The sequence below is a fragment of the Pezoporus occidentalis genome, unplaced genomic scaffold (assembly GCF_034315485.1).
Source record: "Pezoporus occidentalis ecotype Australia unplaced genomic scaffold, CSIRO_AGI_Poc_V1 ctg176, whole genome shotgun sequence".
Classification (NCBI taxonomy): Eukaryota; Metazoa; Chordata; class Aves; order Psittaciformes; family Psittacidae; genus Pezoporus; species Pezoporus occidentalis.
Genome location: NW_026913596.1, coordinates 1,769,784 through 1,790,600, shown reverse-complemented (window position 1 = coordinate 1,790,600; position 20,817 = coordinate 1,769,784). Strand labels below are relative to the sequence as shown.

The 20,817-nt window shown below is 36.7% G+C and overlaps 1 protein-coding gene across 3 annotated transcripts in view; it reads left to right on the top strand.

The window, feature by feature from the left end:
• The window catches only part of PRKCZ (protein kinase C zeta), a 43,365-nt gene that overhangs the window by 18,159 nt on the left and 4,389 nt on the right, over positions 1 to 20,817 (top strand). For all 3 annotated transcript variants that reach the window (XM_062614603.1, XM_062614605.1, XM_062614604.1), the window contains 12 exons: positions 3,082 to 3,167; positions 6,104 to 6,235; positions 7,390 to 7,471; positions 8,147 to 8,199; positions 10,153 to 10,341; positions 11,689 to 11,786; positions 15,440 to 15,526; positions 16,230 to 16,365; positions 17,120 to 17,207; positions 17,354 to 17,473; positions 18,391 to 18,470; positions 19,011 to 19,100. In XM_062614603.1, coding sequence (XP_062470587.1) covers positions 3,082 to 3,167; positions 6,104 to 6,235; positions 7,390 to 7,471; positions 8,147 to 8,199; positions 10,153 to 10,341; positions 11,689 to 11,786; positions 15,440 to 15,526; positions 16,230 to 16,365; positions 17,120 to 17,207; positions 17,354 to 17,473; positions 18,391 to 18,470; positions 19,011 to 19,100 — 1,241 coding nt within the window. The remainder of the gene's footprint in view (positions 1 to 3,081; positions 3,168 to 6,103; positions 6,236 to 7,389; positions 7,472 to 8,146; positions 8,200 to 10,152; positions 10,342 to 11,688; positions 11,787 to 15,439; positions 15,527 to 16,229; positions 16,366 to 17,119; positions 17,208 to 17,353; positions 17,474 to 18,390; positions 18,471 to 19,010; positions 19,101 to 20,817) is intronic.

Below are 20,817 nucleotides of genomic sequence, written 5' to 3'. Positions count from 1 at the left end.
AAGGACATTGTCAGTTGAAAAATGTCTGTGCCTTCTTCTGTTTCTGCCTGCTTTAAGTTACATTTTCAAAGGCAAAGTTCATATCCTTCCTGTGAAGTTCTGCAGAGGTCACGATTGAATTGGGGGAGTATCTTCTGTAGATGAGTTAATTTGGAATGAATGCAGAACAGTGGACAAATTGCTCATCCATTTGTAGCCGCACTTAAAGATTTTTGTGTAATTTTCCTGTAAGGTTTTTTTCTACAGTATTTTTTTAAAGATGGAAAAAAACCCAACCCTAGGGAATGTATCTGAAAAAAAAAAGTTAGGTATATTTACAAGGTTTATTGTGCATTACTGTTAGTCATGTAGATGCACAGCTTGACAATAGAAGGAAGAATTGCGCAGCAGAAGAGTCAGTTGTTTCACATGGCTTTTTACATGGCGACAGCTGGTTAATTTTGGTTTGCTTTGAGTATTTTTATTTACCTTGTAATCATAACTAAAAATAGTCTCCTTATTTCCCTCCAATATTCCAGTCCTGGAAGCAGGTGAAGTTCAGTGCATTCATTTTAATTAGAATACGTATCTGTGTTACTTAATAAAAATTTGTTATCCTTGTTAGCAGCTTAAAATATTGTTTGAATTTTCCCCTAAGCTTGGTCACAAAGAAAATGAATATTCAAAGAAAAGACATCTGTTTTCATCCCAAACACTTGATTTAATGTCAGAGAGAGAATAGCCTTATTTCGATTAAAGCTGTGTTATCTCCTGCAGCTTCCAAGCAGCTGATTTCGAGTCCTTAAAGAGTTAACAGATGTGTACTGTAAAATAAATGAAAAAGTAGCCCTTTCATTAAACACAGTAATTAAATACTCAAGCTTTTGTGATACCAAGAACATATTGTTGTCATATAAATTTAATCTTTGCGTGTAATAATACCAGTAGGACTTGTGATGTACAGGTGTGCCCTGTGAGATCAGTGTGATCACTGTTTTCTCTTTTTTTTTTTTACCTTGTCCACTTTTAGAGTCAGGGAATAGGAACTGACTTCACTTAAACCCTGCACTGTGGCAGTGGCAGTTACAGCAATAAATTGTAATTTTCTTCCAACTTTTTGAAGCTATGCTCTGTTCAGGTTTTGTTAGGTTGTTGCCTCACAAATATATGATATAAACCCTGACTTTTTTTTTTATTTATTATTAATTAGGGAAGTGACTTGCTCCTTTATTTACAGACTTCATCAGCACAAGCTGCTCGGTAACTTACCGTTCACTTAATATTCCTCATCTCAGTGATAAGCTCATGTTCAGCACACAGATGTAGTAGGTTTCCTCCATATGGTGCTTTGTCTAATGAATCAATTAGCTCTTTTGGAGAAAATCCTTGTGAAGTTTTTTTTCCCTCCTTGATGAAAATTCATCCTACAAATAGTGGAACAGTCTTTCACTGATGTTTGTGTTTGAGCATAGTTTTAGGCAGAAACTTTGCAATAGTTTCTCTGGATTCTCATTTAAATTGTCTTTGTGCTTAGGGAAATAAGGAGAGTGATTTTTGCTTTAAAGTTTGTATTTGGAGGTTTTGGGGAACTATTTGCATTAAGGATATTAAGCCATATATCTCTATTCTAGTGACTGCCTTTGCTCCTCCTATGGCCTGCAGTCTTTAAGAAGTTGTTAGGTATCATAATTGTAGTTTAATGTTGTCTTCTCAGTTACTTATACTTCCTATGCCGTTTAGTTCTCCCTATAAAATGGCTATACTTACCAATTTTTCCATTGAAAGTTGATGAAATATGTTTTGTACAAGCTGCCAACTGTGTTAAGTTGTGTTATAACTTGCGTAAAGAATCTGTTTTTAAAAAGGCATGCAGTTAAAGCTTTGTACTGGATAATCTTATTCATCATATTACTTTAAAATAATGGTATCAAAATGAGGGTTCTAGACTTTCAAATTTCTTTTTTCAAGTAAGTAAGAGCATATTTAGCACCCATAAAAACACAGTAGAATAATTTTCCTGGAAATGTTTATGGGGATGTGTCAGACTGTGTGAAATGTGCTTCTTAACTTTAAATATTACAGTAAACTGGGAGAACCCCTAAAATGGAATCTCCTTATAGGTGTCGCTAGAACTGATTATTAGGTAATGAAAATCTGACATTTTAAAAACTGGTTTTTAGCCTCTTATAAATGGGAATATGTTCTCAGTTTTAACACTGCTGAATTTCCTGCTAAACTCTCACCCCTCTTTCCCCCTCAACTCCCCAGTCCACCCAGTGCCCACTCATACCACCAGCTGTGGAAGGCTCATGGTCCTGCTTATGTGTCAGGGGTTGGCTGTGTCACCATTATGCCAGCTCTGAATAGAACTGGTGTCACACAACACATTTTACAACACTTAGTATTAAGTATCAAATTCTCTAATTAGCCATTTGCACAAAAATTGCACATATGGATATGAAAACAAAGTAATTCAGAGTAGGTGCCAGGTACTGTCACATTGGGGCCTCTTGAAAAGTCTGTCTTAAACAGATTAAATGATTTCTTATTGTTATGTTTAGAATAGATTAGAAATAATTGCAGACCTACATTTGAACTGTTTCCCTAACCAGAGAAAGATTTTGGACAATATTTAATTGCAACTTAAAAATGAGGTCAAATAATGTAACTCTCAAAGCTTGTAACATCTCTTAATATTACACATCTAAAGCAATATTAGCACCAGACCTTTATGTGCTCACACGTGAAGGTGAGATCAGTATTGTGGTTGTACCAGAGGAGGCTGTTTATTTAGCACTTCTGTGTCCCTCTCACCTGAGCTTGCAGAGTGAGCAGCCAAGAAATGGTAACAAGATTATGATCATGTGATGGAAAAGAGACACTGATAGGAGAAAAGGGAGAGGCAGAGGGGAAGGCGCATCCTGCAGGAGCTGTCAGTTACGGCTGCCTTTACGTGTTAAAAACAAGACAGCAGAGATTTTAGCTGTGCGTTGATTTTTGGAAAAGCAAGATTGGTTTAAGTCACAACTTGCTTAATGTAGTGTGTCTGGTATTCCTGTGCCACCATGCTGCTGCTTTACACCTTTTTAATTTCTTTCTTAGAGTCAATCTACCGCCGTGGAGCCAGAAGATGGAGGAAGCTGTACCGAGTGAATGGGCATTTGTTTCAAGCCAAACGTTTTAACAGAGTGAGTACTGTTGCATAAAATGTTGGGTTTTGGTAATGTTCTGTGGTAATTGTTTTTCTCAGCCTGTGCTTTTTCTGTATTTGAGTATTGAAAAGAAAAGCAAGATACTTATTCATGTGACTTCTCAGTCTATGCAGTGTTATTCAGGTCATAATAATCAGAAAAACTTGAAAGTCTTTGAACCTGGGATGGAGTTAATATGTAATTGGTGGGAATTATTTTTAATGTCTCTAAAAAGCTGGGTTTGTCCCTACTTAAACTGATGCTTGCTTAGAGCAGCTTTTCTCCTCCTGACTCTATGTGATTTTGATTGCTTGTTAGCATGATCTTTTACTTTTGGTACTTTTTGTCATTCTTACAGCTCTTAAAGAGCTCTTGATTTTTTTGCTTTAAACGTGTTGAATCTGAGGTATTACATCACCTCATTAAGAAACAAATCTGGTTTATTGAGCTAAAATACAACTATTTTAAGAATCTGACTTAATCCACGTAAGGAAGTGAATGTAGCTTTAAGACTGAGACACCTCCTTCACTTATCCCGTTACGCCTAAGTTTTGCAGCATATGTACAAATGTAGTACATAAACACTTCAGGGAATTCTGTACAGACCTGAGTGCAGGGGGCAAGTGAACTGTTTGATTCAGTAGTAACTGTTTTTTAAAATCAGCTTTTTCTCTCTTGCTCCCCACCCCAAAACTGTATTGAAAGAAGGAAAAGCCCCTTCAAACTCTGTATATTATCCCTAGATATGTGGAAAATATGTCACATATCCAAGTTACAACATGCATTTGTGTAGTGGGGTGTGCCAACTCAGGTTTTTTAATTTACGGTGTGAAACACATAGTTTTTGTGCTTATTTGCTCTATAGTCCAAACATGTTTCTTTGAAACATTGTGAGTGCATACCTGCCACGTTAATAATCCATAATATTACAGTTTTAATTGAAATTAGGCAGATACTGAATATGCACATAAAGGTTTTAACACCTCATTAGACTACTTTGTAACTGTCTATACAAATGGAATCATACAAAGTCAGAACACAAGCCATATCTAGCTGCAGTTAGAAATAAAGTGGACATGAACTGCAAAATGTGCTGTAAGAATGTATAAATTTATAATAAGTCATAGTCATGCATGTATTACCAAATTAGATACCAAGTTTTAATGTTGCCTGAATTTTTAAGACTGAAGTATGACCTTAAGAATTAATTCCTTTTTCAAAATAACCTTTTGGAACTCTCAGATAATTCAGGAAAATGAACAGATGCCAGAATCTAAACTTGAATCTTGCTTAACATAAAGGTTAACACGTACGAAACTCTTTGTATGTGTGTTGGAGAGCTAGGAGAGGAATACCGTCATTAATGGAAGGAATTTGGGAGCCACCCCTATGCCTCTACATCTCCCCACCCCCCCACCCCCTTTGTTTCCCTGCATCTGTCTGAAGTCAATGAAACTATTTTCTTCTATGTCATTTCCAGGGCCTAAGATACTTTATTTAGTCTTAATACTACTGCTGCCAAACCTAGACAGGGATACTGAAGGAAGTCTGATGGACCAGGAATTGTGGAAGAAGTGGCTATAGATGTCCAAGGTTGCTTCTCTTACGAGGCAGTATGGTTGTGGTTTTTTTTTTTTTCCCCCTGGGCAATGCAGTTTGGGTTTCTCCTGATGAAGGGCAACTGGCTGTGCAGATGAGTGGGATGTCATTAAGTTTTGCTTTCTGCATCTATCAAAATATGAGAAGGGCAATATAGAAGGTTTTTGTTTTTTTTTTAATTATTAATTCTTTAATCATTATTTCTTTTCTCCTTAGTATATTTTTTCTAATATTATTTGTAAGGATTTATAGTAGCTTAATGCTTTTGAGCAGGACACTGTGTGATTCATTAGTCTGAGGATGTGAATAACCACGCTCTAACTGGCAGTTTGCTGAGAGGAACAGACCTGCTCTGTTCTGTTCTGCAGCTTTGGGACAGTTGCAGAGCTCTGCCTGAGCCTGGGGATGAGAGCAGGGCTTCATGTGCAGCTTGCAGAGTGATGGACAATGCCTTAGACTGTTACAGGACTCGCTGCAGAAAATGTGTAGATAGGGAATAATGATTAAGTCCTGTGCTGGCGACCTGTGCACTGTGCAGAGGGATGACCTGATGCTGGGTGACTTCTTGGCATGTTTAGAAGCTCATATTACAATTTGGCACTTTGGGTAGAGTGGATAAGATGACCACAGCACACACAACCTGGAAAAAATATTTCGAGACCTGCCCTGTTGAAGTCAACAGTTGGATGTCTGGCTTCTTGATTTGTCCTCCTTTTGGTTTAATTTAGTTAGATGTTATGTCCCTGCATGTAGGGGAAAAAAAGACCATATATTTTTGCCATTAAATGGTGCAAGATACAGAGGTTTTACATGAGACTTAATACCTGAGGTTTAATTATGCGAAGTTTCTACCTCTGTTAAAATATATATGTGCAGATATAGAACATGCTTCATTCTTTAACTTGTATTTTGTAATATTTTGTGTTCTCCAAAGCAGTCAGTCCACATGGGTTTTATGCATAATGGTGTAGTACAGATTTCTGCCAGCTTTGTTTGGGTGACCTCTGTCAGAACCTGAAATTCAAAATATTCTGTAGGCATAATTTGCTAATATTAAGCTGTAATGCGTTCCGTAGGCTTGGGGTGTTTTCTTAACATTCACTAAAAAAGGACTGCATTTAATTGAATTCTAAGCATGAAGTAGAACATTCAGTTACTGGGAAACCCCTGGATATTCTAAGAGAAATATTATTGTACATCTATTAGGAAGTGACTAATTTTGTACATCTATTAGGAAGTGACTCATTTTGTAGGTGAATTCTTGCTGCTTGATAACTACTTATTTACAGAAAGGAATTGATAACTGAATTGATAATATGCGTTCTGCCTTTTAGAGAGCGTACTGTGGCCAGTGCAGTGAAAGGATATGGGGTCTGGGAAGGCAAGGCTACAAGTGTATCAACTGCAAGTTGTTGGTCCATAAGCGTTGCCATATACTTGTTCCGCTGACCTGCAAAAGGCATATGGTAAGTTTGTGTTTTGTATGAAGCTAAGATGTTTCACTGTGTCCTGAGTGGCTGGCTGTGGATGTGCCTCTTCAGTAATTAAGTGCTGTGTATAGTAGTGGAGCTGTAACACTTGGTGGTGGTTGCTTTTCACTTTCTGAACTGAGAAGGTTTCTGGAGGACAAGCCTTTGGATTGTGAGCAATAGAAACAAAGTGAGGAAAGAAAACTTGTGACATGAATTGTGTGCAAGCTTGAGTTTCCCTCTTCCAGTAGACGCACCCTATTTTACAGAGAGATAAAGAGTTGTCATTGACAATCATAGAATCACAGACTGATTAGAGTTGGAAGGGACCTTAAAGCTGATCCAGTCCCAGCACCCAGCTTTGGGTAGGGACACCTTCCACTACAGCAGGTTGCTCCAAGCCCCCTCCAACCTGACCTTGAACACTGCCAGGGATGGGGCAGCCACAGCTTCTCTGGACAAATCCTAGATTTCTTCCTTTTAGCCTATGGGAGTATTTTAAGAACTAAGGCACTTGTGTGGTTTTTGCACTACTGCATGCAAATAGGCTTTAATGTTCTTTCACGTCAGCTTGCACTGCTAGGTTCTTTGACAATTTATTTGTGCATGCTGCTACACCTACTGGCATAGTCTTACATGTCTCTCAATGAGTTGTGGTTGATAACCAGTGTCTAAATGTACTATAAGGCTATTTGGTATTATGATCTTTACCAATTTATGTTATACCCTTGCACAGTGAGGAACAATTCCTGTTTCTAAACAAGAAAGGAATATGCCAGTGCTCTAAATAGAGTGTGTAACGTCATGTTCCAAGTGTTTACTTTGTTGCTGTTCCATGTGAAGCAGACTCAGAAGTCTTAAATAGAATAAAATTTAGAACTTTGCAACAAAATATATTAACCTTGCTTTTAGAAGACGGCTAAGCATTTCTTGTAGTTAATGACAATGGTCAACGTAGCATTTAGTTATTTTGTAGGCTGGTTTTATAACGCATCACAAAGTGTTAGTAGTCAGAAATACTTTTACAAAAGATAATTTGCATTGTGGACGATACAGATATTAGGTTCTCGTTGCATTATAGCTCAGTGCAAGACATACTCATTTAAAGTTACTGCATATTTTTTTCCTATGTAACTTGTCCGTTCTGCAAGGATTCGGTCATGCCTTCCCAGGAACCTCAGTTAGATGATAAAAATGATGATGTTGGCCTCCCTTCAGAAGAAACTGATGGAAGTGAGTACTGTCTTAAGTCAAAATTCCTGTGTTCCTCCATTTGGAGGCCCAGTTTCCACTCTACCTGTTTAGGTTTCTTTTAATAAAGTTTGTTAGATTAGCTCTTGTTTAGTCCCATGGACTCATTAGGGACTCAATTACAGTAAACATACTTCTGAAACATGTCATCTGGTTTGGTTTCATCCTAAATTCATAAGCTCTGAAACCAAACCACAATGGAAAGTTAAGCATGGAGCAATTTGGAACAATAGATGTACTTTTTAAAACAAACCCCTGTGCTTCTGATCCAAACTGGGATGCTAATAAATGCACCCTCAGCCTTTAAGTATTTCATAATTTAGTGTGGTTTATAGTATTCTTTCTGGGCTAGCATTTTGATGATTTAACCTGTCTTGTTTTCAGGGGCCATTTACCATGCCCGTTCTTGGAAATGACTGTCTTTTGTCAGATGCTGCTATGAGCTCAAAAGTCCATTGATGAATTTCTTGCTGTCTCAGAGTAGTTTCTGCTGCACCCTGCTGTCAGAATTACAAGAAAAGTAGGAAAGTTTGGTCAACTGTCCCATAGTACTTAAAGCAGACTGCTGACCCTAAGCTACTCAGTCTTTCCATTTATCAATTTTAAGAATGATTTCTAATGAAGACCTTAACAACACTATTTGATTTCTTTTTTCAGTTCCCTACATTCCTTCAAACCGGAAACATGACAACATTAAAGATGACTCTGAGGTATGTTTTTAAAATATCTCTGTAGGTCACATTTACACACTCTGAATCATATACTTTCTATAAATATGCCAAATTATTTGTCTTATTTTTTCTGCTACCTTAAAAAAAAAGTCTGGTGTTTCTTTTTGAAAATGGATTAGTTTTTAAAGCATTTTTGCTGAATGTTTTCAGGTTTCTTTTGTATCCAGCGCTTGTTATCCCAATATTTTTTATTTTTTTTTTATCCTTTCCATTCATGTTGGAACAACAGTGATTTAGCAAAGGGTTTGACTTTATTGGTCCTAGCAACAAATGGAGGCTTTGACATTATCTTGTCTGCTCTCTCTAATGGATGTACCCCCTTCCATCACCCTCAGGCTATCCTTGCAGTATATGATTATGAAAGTTGGTTCAGTCTGATAATACATTAGCTATCCAGCTGTCTGAGAGGTTTCACATAAATAATAATTTATAGACAGCCCCTGTGGAAATATGGATACAATAACATACGCTTAAACTCTGGTTTTCAGATCTTTTGTAGACGATCTGATACAATCTTTGTGTACCAAGAATGTTATTCCCTTAAAGCAGTTTGAACAATCCCAATACCCTTTAATTCTAAAGGGCTCCAAGACACTTCTTTAAAAGAAGTGCTTCTGGCATATTTAAAGTAAATAGGATGCACTCTGCAGAACACTAACAGTTAGATCAATACCCCACTTTTAGCTGGCCTGCACTTTTTTATCCTTTACCTCCACTACAATACTTGTCACTACCATTATTTCACACTTGAGTACTTCCTGCTCATGGGTAGTGAATTTCAGTCACATCTTCAGATTTTTGTCTTGGATTCAGAGATGGAAAGGTATAAGTTTAAAACATGTCAGAATTGTGATCTGGTGTTGCTGACTTTTGCCATGGTTAGTGTTCAGGTAAATACTGTTTGTACTTAGATTTCTATAGGTGCTATTTGCTCAAGCTCAAGTGTTCTCAATTATGCTGCTCTGTTTTTTCTCACCTAACTTTCAAGCTTTAATAAAATAATTTAAGTTATCCTACAGACAGGAAGTGGCATTCTGGGAGCTGCTTTGAGAATCTTTAAGCTCAGAGCAATCTCTTCTAAGAGCAGTCAATCCTAGATCAAGATTCTTTATTTAAGTACTTTCCATAGTTCAGCAGAATGTTGATCTCTCTACAAGTACAGTAGTATGAGGTCAGATAAAAATAGGCCACAGAAGTATGTCAAAGCATTGTCTATATTGGTAAAACATGAAATATCAAAGTACCTGCTGCATTTGCCTAGTTCAGCGGCTTGTGCTTCAGTCTCACATGTTCGCATTTAACTTCAGCAAAAACTCAAGATAAAGTTTATCTTTTAAAATAATGAATTTTAAAATAAAATTCTTCATAGTGGTATATTTGCTGCAAATTCTCACATTTGAGAAACATGCATCTGCTTCTATATGTTCCCAGGCACCTATTAGAAACTGTACTTAACTTAATACAAGCAGTTGTTACCTAAACTGAAACCAAGACAAGTATATTCATTAGCAAATGATTGTTTCTTTATTCTCCTCCTTTTTTAAGAGCCTTTATTAATTTGTACTGCAATATCTGTCAGAATGTGAAATATTGTCTTCACTTAATACAAAGGATAATTCTGTGTGGTCCAAGAGTTTGAGTAAAACTTCATTTCTCAGGACATTGCCTTCTGTTTTCCAGTAGGGAAGTTTAAATAATTAATTGAACAAACTACTGCCTTGAAAAACGTAGTGACTTTTAGCAAGAGCAAAAGCAATACTAAGTGAACATTGCCAAACAAATGTGCTCTTATCAGCCATTCAGATCTGTGTGCCACTGACAATGGGAAGCAAACTCAGCACATTCTGTCCAGTGGTCAAAGACCTCTTTGCTTTAGTAATCACTTGTTTTGAAAATGTCTTCCGTTTCTAGCATCTGCTTCTTTTTATACAGGAAATCAAACCAGTCATTGATGGAATGGATGGAATTAAGATTTCTCAGGGACTTGGACTACAGGACTTTGATTTAATCAGAGTTATTGGACGTGGAAGTTATGCCAAAGTTCTTTTAGTTCGGTTAAAAAAGAATGATCAAATTTATGCTATGAAAGTAGTGAAAAAAGAATTGGTCCATGATGATGAGGTAAAAGTCTGTGTTAATTGCATTCTGTTACTGTAAAAACTTACTGTGCTTTAACAAGAAACTTTCAACTAAGAAAGCAGCTACTTCTGAACTCATTTGTCATGAAGTGGCTGCATGAAGCAACGAGATTAAATGTGAGAGAAATGTCCCTTATGTTAATAACAATTACCAGCTATTAATAGTCTTAGTAGAATGCACATGAAAAATATTCCAACCTGGATATGCTGCAAGTGGTGAGATAAATAGGGTGGAATTTAGGCACTTAACTTTGAAGGCAAATGAATGTAGCTGCAGATTACTGTCTGTGTTTCAGAATAGGAGCTGAAACTGTTCTGAGTCAAGATTTTACTCAAAACTGGATTGTGGCTCATGTTTGGATCCAAGTTTACCTTTCCAAGGTCTTCAGGAGTGTCTGAACACAAAACCTAACAGATTAATTTGATGGTGATGTTTCTTTATTTCCTTTGAGACTCTAGTTTCACTAACTATCCTTGACAAGAAGGCCTGGTCTCTCAGTGCCAGTCTTTGTTTTCAGATTAGTTGGAAAGCTGGAAGTATTTGTTGGAAAGGGAGATTTTTTAGCACAATTACATTTCTAGTTTATTAGCAGAGTATTGAGTGTTTGCAGGGTGGAACATGATCAGTGTATTGCATCAAGAGTGATTATCTACCGTTAAAACCAAATGTCCATAAAGTTTAAATTTTGGATAGTTGTATGAAAAATTACTGAATGCTTTGTTATTGGGGGTCTGAATCTTGCAGTACTGTGCACATATATTTCAAATTTTTATAGGGTTTTATTATATGGTATTGCTCTGGGTGCTCAGGACTTCTCCCCATTGAAATACTAAAGGTAGTCTATGATGCTTTTAAGAATGATTTTGGCTGGACAAACTTAAGCAGGTTTTGGTAGTTTCATTGAATTAATTTTGAGTTTCAGATGAGAAAGTGAATTTCAGTTTATTTTGAGCATTGTAAAAACTGGAGATTCACATTGCTTATGTTACTGGCATGAGTTGCCTCAGCAGCTTTAGGATCATTTATCCAAGCTGGTTGAACTTATTTCTATGAAGCCATGTGAGCAGTGTGTCAAATATTGCAGATGTTATGATACTTTAAAATGGCTTAAATTTTGTGCAGACCTTTCTAAATGGTTAATTTCTGAATATATAATGGAATTAAAATGTTTTATAACTTCCTCCAGATTTTAGGGGGGTTTGTCTTTCTGGAGAACATATATAACAATGATGGTGTATGTGCAAGGGAGTATAGATGTTCACAGTTTTCTGGGAATACCCCCAGTGATTATCCAGCAGGAGTTCTGATTGTTCAATTACTCTATTTCAGGATATTGATTGGGTACAGACAGAGAAACATGTGTTTGAACAGGCATCCAGTAACCCATTCCTAGTTGGTTTACATTCATGCTTTCAAACAACAAGTCGGTAAGAAAGATCTGAAATTATTTTGTTTTGAAACTCTTGCTCATTGTCCTAACTGCTTCTCATAAACCAAATGTAACCAGTGCCGTCCCACTGTCAGGAGTGTTCAGAAGGAAGCATTAGTATTGCTACAGCAAAACCAGTTCCAGTGGGGAAGCGTAGCCAGTGTGGTGTGGAGGAAAAGGCTGGTATCTCAGGTCCAGACCTAAAGGGAGAACATGAATGAGGAGGAGGAGGAGCTGTGTGCTATCTTCCTGAGGACAGGCTGTGTGGCTTTGGGAAGAGGAAGACTGGTAGTAGGGTTAAACACAGCGTTGTAGGAGAGAGTTTATAATGCCTGGTGGTATTGAACAGGGCCATTTTCAGAGGACCAGGCTGTAGTTCTCTGTTCTTCAAATTAGCATAAGAGTTGGGCTGCTCAGCAGTAATAATTTTTAATAACTTAAAAACTATATGTGTATGAAGTATTTTTTTTACCTACAAAGCTTAGCACCTATTGATGAAGTATGTGATTTTATTTGAAATAGTACTTAATAAACTCTTAGCTACTTTGAAATACTATTTTTTTTTGTCCTTGTGTGCCCAATCCAGAATGGGTTACTTGCTTCTTATTTTGCAACTGGAATATGAAGAAAATCAAGAAGAACTTTCATGCCCATGCTTTTCTGTGTCACTGTGGAATTTGTATGTTTGAGGGTTGTGGTTTGTTGGGGTGATTTTGTTTCCAGAGGCACCTACTTGCTGTTACACTTCCATAAGTGAAAGGCCTTTTAAGCTAAACCAGTATTTTTACCAAGTACTAAATAGTACTGAACATCTAATGTAGTAGTTCAAGTGATCAGGCAGGGTGAGGTATTGAGGATGAGGTTACTTAGAAATATTGGGAACAATGAAAAGGCTGAGGTCAGCAATAAAAGATCCTTTTTCATGACACTTTGGTACTTACACTGGCATACTTGGGGGAGCAGAAATACTGACAAGTAGCTGAATGTAATCAAAACTTTCTGTATTCCTGCTGTGTCTTCTGGAGCCCTTTTTCCAGCCTGGCTTCTACTTGCAATGAAACTGTAGTGTTTTGCTTGACTTCAGCCTTTTGCCATGGATAGAGCTGCAATTTCATGAATTCAAAATTTGGTTATAGCTGTAATGTTAAAAAAAAATCACGATCATAACCTCATTACAGGATCAGAGAAGCACAAAACTGACTTCAAGTGAATTAGCTCATCAACATTAGCTTGTGTTAACTGGCCCAAAGAAAACGAGTTGTAATATGAGAACAGTTTATGTATAAGGGTGCTAACAGGAGGAGGGAAAAAATGTAGTTGCTTGCATTGTTCCAGATACTAGCAATGCTTGTTTTATTATTGTCAAAATATATACCTTGGGCTTGCACAGACTTGTCAGATAAGTGTCTTCCAAGGATGGCAACAATCTGAAACCTCCATCCTGCAAAATCACTGATGTTTGAGTAAATCCTTCTAAAACTAGTGAGGGCTATCAGCATTCACACATGTGCTAAAACATGACTTGATACAAGGAACTTTAAATTGCAGGCTCTGGATGGTGATAAAACATTGAAAGCTTCCAAATTGGGTAGGAAATTTGGAAGCAAAAAATATCAGGAATGCTGTAAAAAAATGTTCATGGCATTATCTATATTATTTGTGATTTATTTTTAGTTTTTATAAGTTTTTATATAAGTCTTTATATTCTTGTGGGGAGGCCACTGAAAGATGTGCAAGCTGGGTTGTGTCCAATATTTTTTCCTGTTTTACCTTTGAAGTTTTTAACACTTTAAGTGTTTCAAATGAAGACTCCTTTTCAAAGGGAAGAAAGTAATCTTTATTATTACCAGTTAGAATGGGCTGAGGTAAGACTGGAGAATGTCTCTTCCAAATGGAATGTTTTCCAGTGTGTGGATATATGGAAGGGAGTTTTCAGCTCATGGAAAATTAGATGTATAAAGAAACAATACCTCCTGGGAGAGCTGCAGCTTTCATAAGGAGCCCTTACTCAACATGTTTCTATCCTGTTGGTTTCTCTGACCTTAGCAGCATTGCCTGGATTGTATTTTCCCAAGGATGAAATCATTCCTGCAAACTGTAATAGAAGTCTCTTTATACAGCTCATTCCACTTGTATTTGTTTTCTTTCCCCTCCTGACTTTTCCCTTGTTTGTTTTGAGAAGGTTGTTTCAAAAGCTGTTCTGCAGAGGAGCTAGTAAGCTCAGATCTGTGCCCAGATCTTTCCTTTAGCGACCATGCCATGTAGGGTGTGACAGAAAAGGGTCCATCATACTGTCTTTTAATTCACCGTTTTCTACAGATAAAGGTTGTGGCAAAGTCAAGGGAGGGTGGGATTTCATTGTCTGCCCTGCTGGCTCACCTATTCAGTTTTCATCGCTGATAAATAATGGGGGTGTATGAGCTGAGTCTGTCAATTCTCACGTTCTTTAGTCTCAGTCTGTTCTTCAAATACAACAGAACATTGTGGGTTTTCCTTTTAGGAATGACAGTATGTTTCTTAACCCTGTATTGGGAAGAGCTCAGTGATGACCATATGATTTCGTAGAAATAATCTTGTATGTGTTTTTTTTTTAATAATATGCTAGATTTTGTTACTTAAATTGGAAAGAATATTATTGTCATCTACTATTCAGCTAAAACGTGTGGTTTTTTGAAAGTAAATTCAGGTTGCACTGCTCTAACTGAATTTGTCAGCTTGCTTTCAGTACATCTGTTAGAGCTTTTCAAGAACTGAACCAGCACAAACAGCAAGCTTTGTAGTTATGTATTAATATTACAAATCCTACCAAACATACTGATCTGTAGTGTTGCCAGATGCTCATTAATTGAGCAAATATTGTTATTTATTAAACATGGTGACCTTTTAGTAGGAAAACTACATCAAATACTGATGATAATTTTCAGGGTTTGCCTATGCAGAAACCTTGTTGACTTCTGTGTATGTAAACTATATTTCATTTACAGAGCTCTCCAGATGTGATGCTGCAGCTTGGCTACTAAAAATGAACAATATCTAGTCAAGCAGAGTAACAATTTAATAGTTGTTACGTCAGGGTGAATCTGTCAGGTTTACTCAAAGGTTTGAATTACAATTGATGCCTCTTTTAAAGTATTTTTAAATACTAAGCCCTTTATTTTAAATGATCGGCATTGTTGTTGTTAATAATGTCATTTTTCAAATGAATGATAATTCTACCTTTTTGTGATAAACCTTCATTTTTGCCATGCACCATCTTCTAGCACACTTCCATGATTGTGCTGTAATTTTTAAAGAAGTCTGTATCTCATTATATGCTTTGGGTGTTTCTTTACTTCTGTTGCAGAGTGAGTACCTCATTGGGCAAATGTTTTTGTCTTATGTGCTATTTAAATAAGTTTCTGCAGGTTTTATACCAGACAATAGCCTGTTGTATGTAGCTGCCTCTCCTTTATATGCAGTCTGTCATTTAAATAAAGGATGTGATCCTACATGGATCAAATAAGTACTTTTTTCCTCTTAGATAGTTTCTGTAACTGTAAGAAGTCTAGAAGTCGATTCAAGAGTGGAAGTGAAAATGGTTTAATTTGGAAGGATAAGAACAGTTTTTCTTCAGTTTCCTTGGAATCCATTAATTGTATTATATACTTTCAGATTGTTTCTTGTCATAGAGTATGTAAACGGGGGAGATCTTATGTTTCATATGCAACGGCAAAGGAAGCTTCCTGAAGAACACGCAAGGTATATCACTAACACAGTTGTAGTGGGTTTCCTGTGTTGTATTTGTTTAATGTTTTAGGAAATACTTCCTAAAGTTTATTCCATAGAAGTATATGAATGACAAAGAAAGAACAAAAAGTTCATTCTCAAGTTTAGAGTGTACTGCCCTGGAAAGAAATGTGAATTTTGCTTTTCTGAAGAATATATATATTTTTTCAAGTAAGCAAGAATTTGTAGTAACAGTTCCTCCTATTTATTTTGTTTATCGCTTTGTATTTAGGTAATACTTGTTTAATCTGTTGATGGAAGATGTAATTATTCTATTTGCTTTGGTCCTACATTGAATTAATATAGTGTTGGCAGGAGAAGAGGAAAAATCTGTTTTGCATGGCTTTGTACTACACAAAGTTTTATTCTAACTCTGAATAAGTGGAAAAGACAGACCTCTTTCGTAGTTGGAATTTTCAGCAAAAAATTAGCATAAAGAATAAATATTTTCTTAATTAGTAGAATTAAAGTAATTTCTCATATTTAAAGGAATGGCTTTACAATACGCAAGGTCAGTGTCGTTATGGATAAGTGTAGCTTGGTTTTGGCATGCTGCTGGTAGATAAAAGCTGACTGCAAAGTGATGCTTTAAGGAAAGATTATTTTTTTCTTTGTAATTGTACCAGGTTTTGTACAATCTTAATGCTAATGGGAATTTTCTCCTTTTTAATTTCAGGTTTTATGCTGCTGAAATTTGTATTGCTCTAAACTTCCTCCATGAAAGAGGCATAATCTACAGAGATTTAAAACTAGATAATGTTCTTCTAGATGCAGAGGGTCACATCAAATTAACAGATTATGGCATGTGCAAGGTAGGATTTTTCTTACCTTTCTTTTGTCCCTTTGTCATTCAGCAGCATCTCTCTGGTTATGCTTTTAGGTCAAATACAGCATCCAGTGATTTATAATTTTTTTCCTTTTACATTTCAAGTTATGTGGGTCATTTTGTGGGACAAAAGTAGTTTGGCCCTTTGGGCAAATCAATTTCTTTTTCTATTTGTTTGCTAAATGACTCAAGTTAGAAAAATTATGTTTAAGAAAATATGTTTTTAAAAGGGTCTTTTCCATCTGTTAACTGCTCCTGTGAGTCTGAATTTGTCGTTCTCTGAGGTTGGACTGTGCAGATTAGTAACCAAAGGGGCTGTCTGTTACCTCAGCTCTCAGGGGCTGTAATCTCGGGCATTGAGAGGCAATTGAAAGAGCATTATTTTCAAAGCATCTGGCAAAGCGTAGCATGTTCTTAATGTGATGCTTTTTCCCAACATCTGTTAGAGAATGATTTCCAAATTGTTTATCTGGATTTGGTTTTAATTGCGTCTGTAAACAGTAAGCAAAATGTTGTTAGAAGTGTGCTGTGACTCAGTTTTAATCAATTAATTTGCTAAGATAAGCTGTGAAGTCACTAGCCAGCTTTGAGCACTATGAGCATTTGTTTTGCTCTTGCATTTTTTTTTTTGAAAGGAACGTCTTTAGAATTCCTCAGTCAATTGGCTTTCTAAGTCTAATTAAGGGAAATTTGCAGAAAAGGAGGTCAGCTTTTAATTTCTACATGATTTATGCATATAGGAAGGTTTGGGCCCTGGTGACACTACAAGCACTTTCTGTGGGACACCAAATTACATTGCACCAGAGATCCTCAGAGGAGAAGAATATGGTAAGCTATGACTAAACAATTTGCAGTTATAATAAATCACAAAGCAAAGTTCTAGTTGAACCAGGCTGTTGATCTTCACTTCTATGAGAGAAAACACTTAATTTCATTGAGTCCTGGCTGAAAATCTGCTCTGCAAATGTTTCCAGGGTTCAGCGTGGACTGGTGGGCTCTCGGCGTGTTGATGTTTGAAATGATGGCAGGAAGGTCTCCGTTTGATATTATTACTGACAATCCAGACATGAACACTGAAGATTACCTCTTCCAAGGTATAGTCATTTGGATTTTTGTATTTCCTGGGGGAGAAATAGTGAAAATTCTAGTTCCTGCAGGACAGTTTGCATTCCCTTTGCCATTGTTACCCTGTAGCTGTCTGTAAATCTACTGTAGATAAAAAACCTCAATTTTTTCCAGCTCTTCATCCCAGAAATTTATGGGATGGAATGAGGAAGCCTTTTTCAGACAAGAAAATACTTTTTTAAAGCTGTCTGCAGTCCAGAGCTATCACAGAATTGTTTGGAATGGTACTTTTGTTAGAAGCAAGTCTACAGGCCAAGAATGAATTTTAAAATTGAGTGCTACATGAGAGGGTAGGAGGATCTTTATTGACAAATCTGTCAGCATGTGGTTTTGCTCCAGATAACTTCTAGTTTTACTTCTGATGAAATGAGTGCCAACTTCTTTTAAGCAGTTCTACCTTTTAGGTATAGACACATGAGTTTTTCTAAACAGAAATAGTAATACCTTATTTATTACTACAGAAACTCTGTAACAATTTGGGGAATTGAGAAGTTGCATGCATATGCAGAGCCATTCTTGAAAGTAGTTACTGCAGTTATTTAGCACAATCTGCAATGTTCTTCATATGAGCCTAATGTAAAATCAGTTACTGTTTAAAATTGCACCTTTCCATGTAGTGAGGACAGTGGAAAAGTTTTATTCCCTGCTTACACTACAGACAGTAGAAAAACCTAGTGCAGCTAATACTTCTTTTAGGAAATCTTGAACTGTCACTGTAACGGTGCCTTGAATTACTGTAGCTCCTTTAGTTTGCATTATTTTACCTAATTAGTCTGTCTTCCCATTTTCCAAATGGTCACATACTTAAATAATACAGTGTTTCTGTTGAGATCATGGTAATGTCACATACCAAAAGCCAATATTGCTGTTTTTAAACCTGTAACAGTTATTCTCGAGAAGCCAATCCGGATTCCAAGGTTTCTTTCTGTCAAGGCTTCCCACGTGTTAAAAGGGTTTTTAAACAAGGTAAATAATATTCTCTTATTTTTAGCATCTAAGATCTGGAAGTCAGAGCTTCCTGTTGAAAGCAATACAGTTAAGAGGCTAATCTGCTTACTGTTAAGAAAACCTATCAAACCTTTGTGTGCTGTATGTTAAAAGAAGCAGCTTCTTAGCTGCTAATTTACCAAGTGAATTCCACAGCACAGACTCAATTTGAAAGCCTGAACCTAGTTGAAAAAAAAACACCTATAGGTTTGTTTCTAAGCTTTTTTTCTGTAATACTTTATTACTTATCAAGCTGATTGAAATCCCAAAATTTTATGAGGGAAAAGGATATGAATTATACATTATTAAATAAGTGTTTTTTATTTTAAGAAATTGTAAAACGTAATTTTACTTTAAAAAAAAGAAAGGAAAAAGAACAAAAATTCCTTGACAGCCCTACTATCTTAGCAGTAGTTTGCAGTCATGGGGAATGCTGGAGTCATGTACATGGGCTGTAAGTGGGACAAATGGGGACCATAACTGGCTTTGAGTATGTAATATGAGTTTGTGTTTCCACAGGATCCCAAAGAAAGGCTTGGTTGCCAGCCACAGACAGGATTTTCTGATATCAAGTCTCATACGTTTTTCCGCAGCATAGACTGGGATATGGTAAAAATTATTCTGCTTATATCTGTCCAAAAGGAATAGATTCTCTAGTTCATTAATTGTATGCACATGTAAAAGCCCCCTTAAAAACAGGGAAATTCAGTTCTATAAGAGTAAAAACTATTTCTTTCTCCAGGTGATGGAGGAACAAGGTTTCTTCCATGACCATAATGGAAACAAGCTTTGTTTTTCTACCAAAAATCAGGCTTCCTTCTGAATTCTAGGAATGGTTACAACTTGGGGGTATTGATTTTAAAATAAATGATGAATTTTAAGAAGCATTGTAGGAACCATTTATTCCTTAGTTCTTATTTGTAGATTCAGCCAAGTCATGCACTGGGTTCTGCTGCTGTAGAATATCCCCAGCGTACACACAAGGTGCCTGCAGTTGTGGGAAGGACTCCATAGATCCCTAGAGTCATAGTTCAGTTCTCGGTGGGCATTTCATATAGTCCTATTAGTAAATGTTTCACTGAACATGGAAGTGTGGACTAGCAAAGCCAGCCTGTTGGAATGCTGTCGTAGTAGGGCATTTCTCTTGGTGATTAGAAACCTTTTCTGCCTTGGCAGGACAGGTAGTGCTTGATTTACATGGCCAGCAGGATGGGTAAAGTGTTTTGAAACCAGTTTAGATACAACCATGGAAGATAAGGTGCTTCAGGTACATGAAGCATTTGTAATCTGCTTGTACTATTTTGAAAAGAAAAAAGACTGAAATCACAAATGATAGTTTTTAAATCAGTGGGATTATTCAGGTGGGAAACAGGGTTTAGTTATGTGAATAGGTGTGAGTAGGATCAGGTCCTTATTTAAGGATATGGCTTGAGAGCAGTGTGGTTATTCAAAAAGACTCTTTGATTATTACTTTCAGGTTTTCTTTATTGCTCCTGATGTGAGGGAAGTTTTTAGTTCATGGGGGAATAGATGGCTTGGACTTTAGTGGTTTGGCAAGCATAAAGTTTTGCTTAAATTGGTTTTAATTTTTTAACCTTCACTTGGCAATTGTATCTACTTCTGCCTTCATGGTAGAAAAGCATCACAGAAATGGCACTGTTACGTTTATTGCCACTTGAGCAATAAAACGAGTCGGGAGCCACTGCCTTATCAGCACTTTTTTTTTAATACCTAGTTGAACAGAGGTAGAATATGTCTTTAATGTTTTGACAGTCCTAGGAAGTCTACAGGAGTGTGGGAACATGCCTGTAGTAATATTAGAGGATTAGGGGAGAAGATAAAACTCTTATTACATTTTGCCTCGGAAGCCTGATGTTCAGACCATCCCTGTTAGCATTCTTAGGAGAAGACATGCACTGTGTAAGGAGCCAGTAGTTTAAAATACGTCGTGCTTATACAATTATTCCTATAACAAACCCTGTCTTTAATTTTGTCAGACATCCCTTGTTTTGCGTTCTCTCTCAAGCCTGAATATTAGGGTTAACAACCTTGTGGTGCTACAGTGCAGCTTGCTTGAGATTCTGTAGGAGAATGAGCATCGTGTGCTGCAGGGTTGTGTTTTCTTCTGCAGAGGTTCTGTTTTGTGATCTGATTAGGACAGTGCTACTCAGCAGGATCTCATGTTCTGAGCATGAGAAGTTCAGCTGAACTTCTAATGAAGAGCATTGGGAAGTACATTCAGAGCAAAATGAAAAAATATTTGGAAGCTTTTTTAGGTATTAGACTTTCCTTTGAAATGCAGGTGATGAGGAGAAAAGATTTTGAC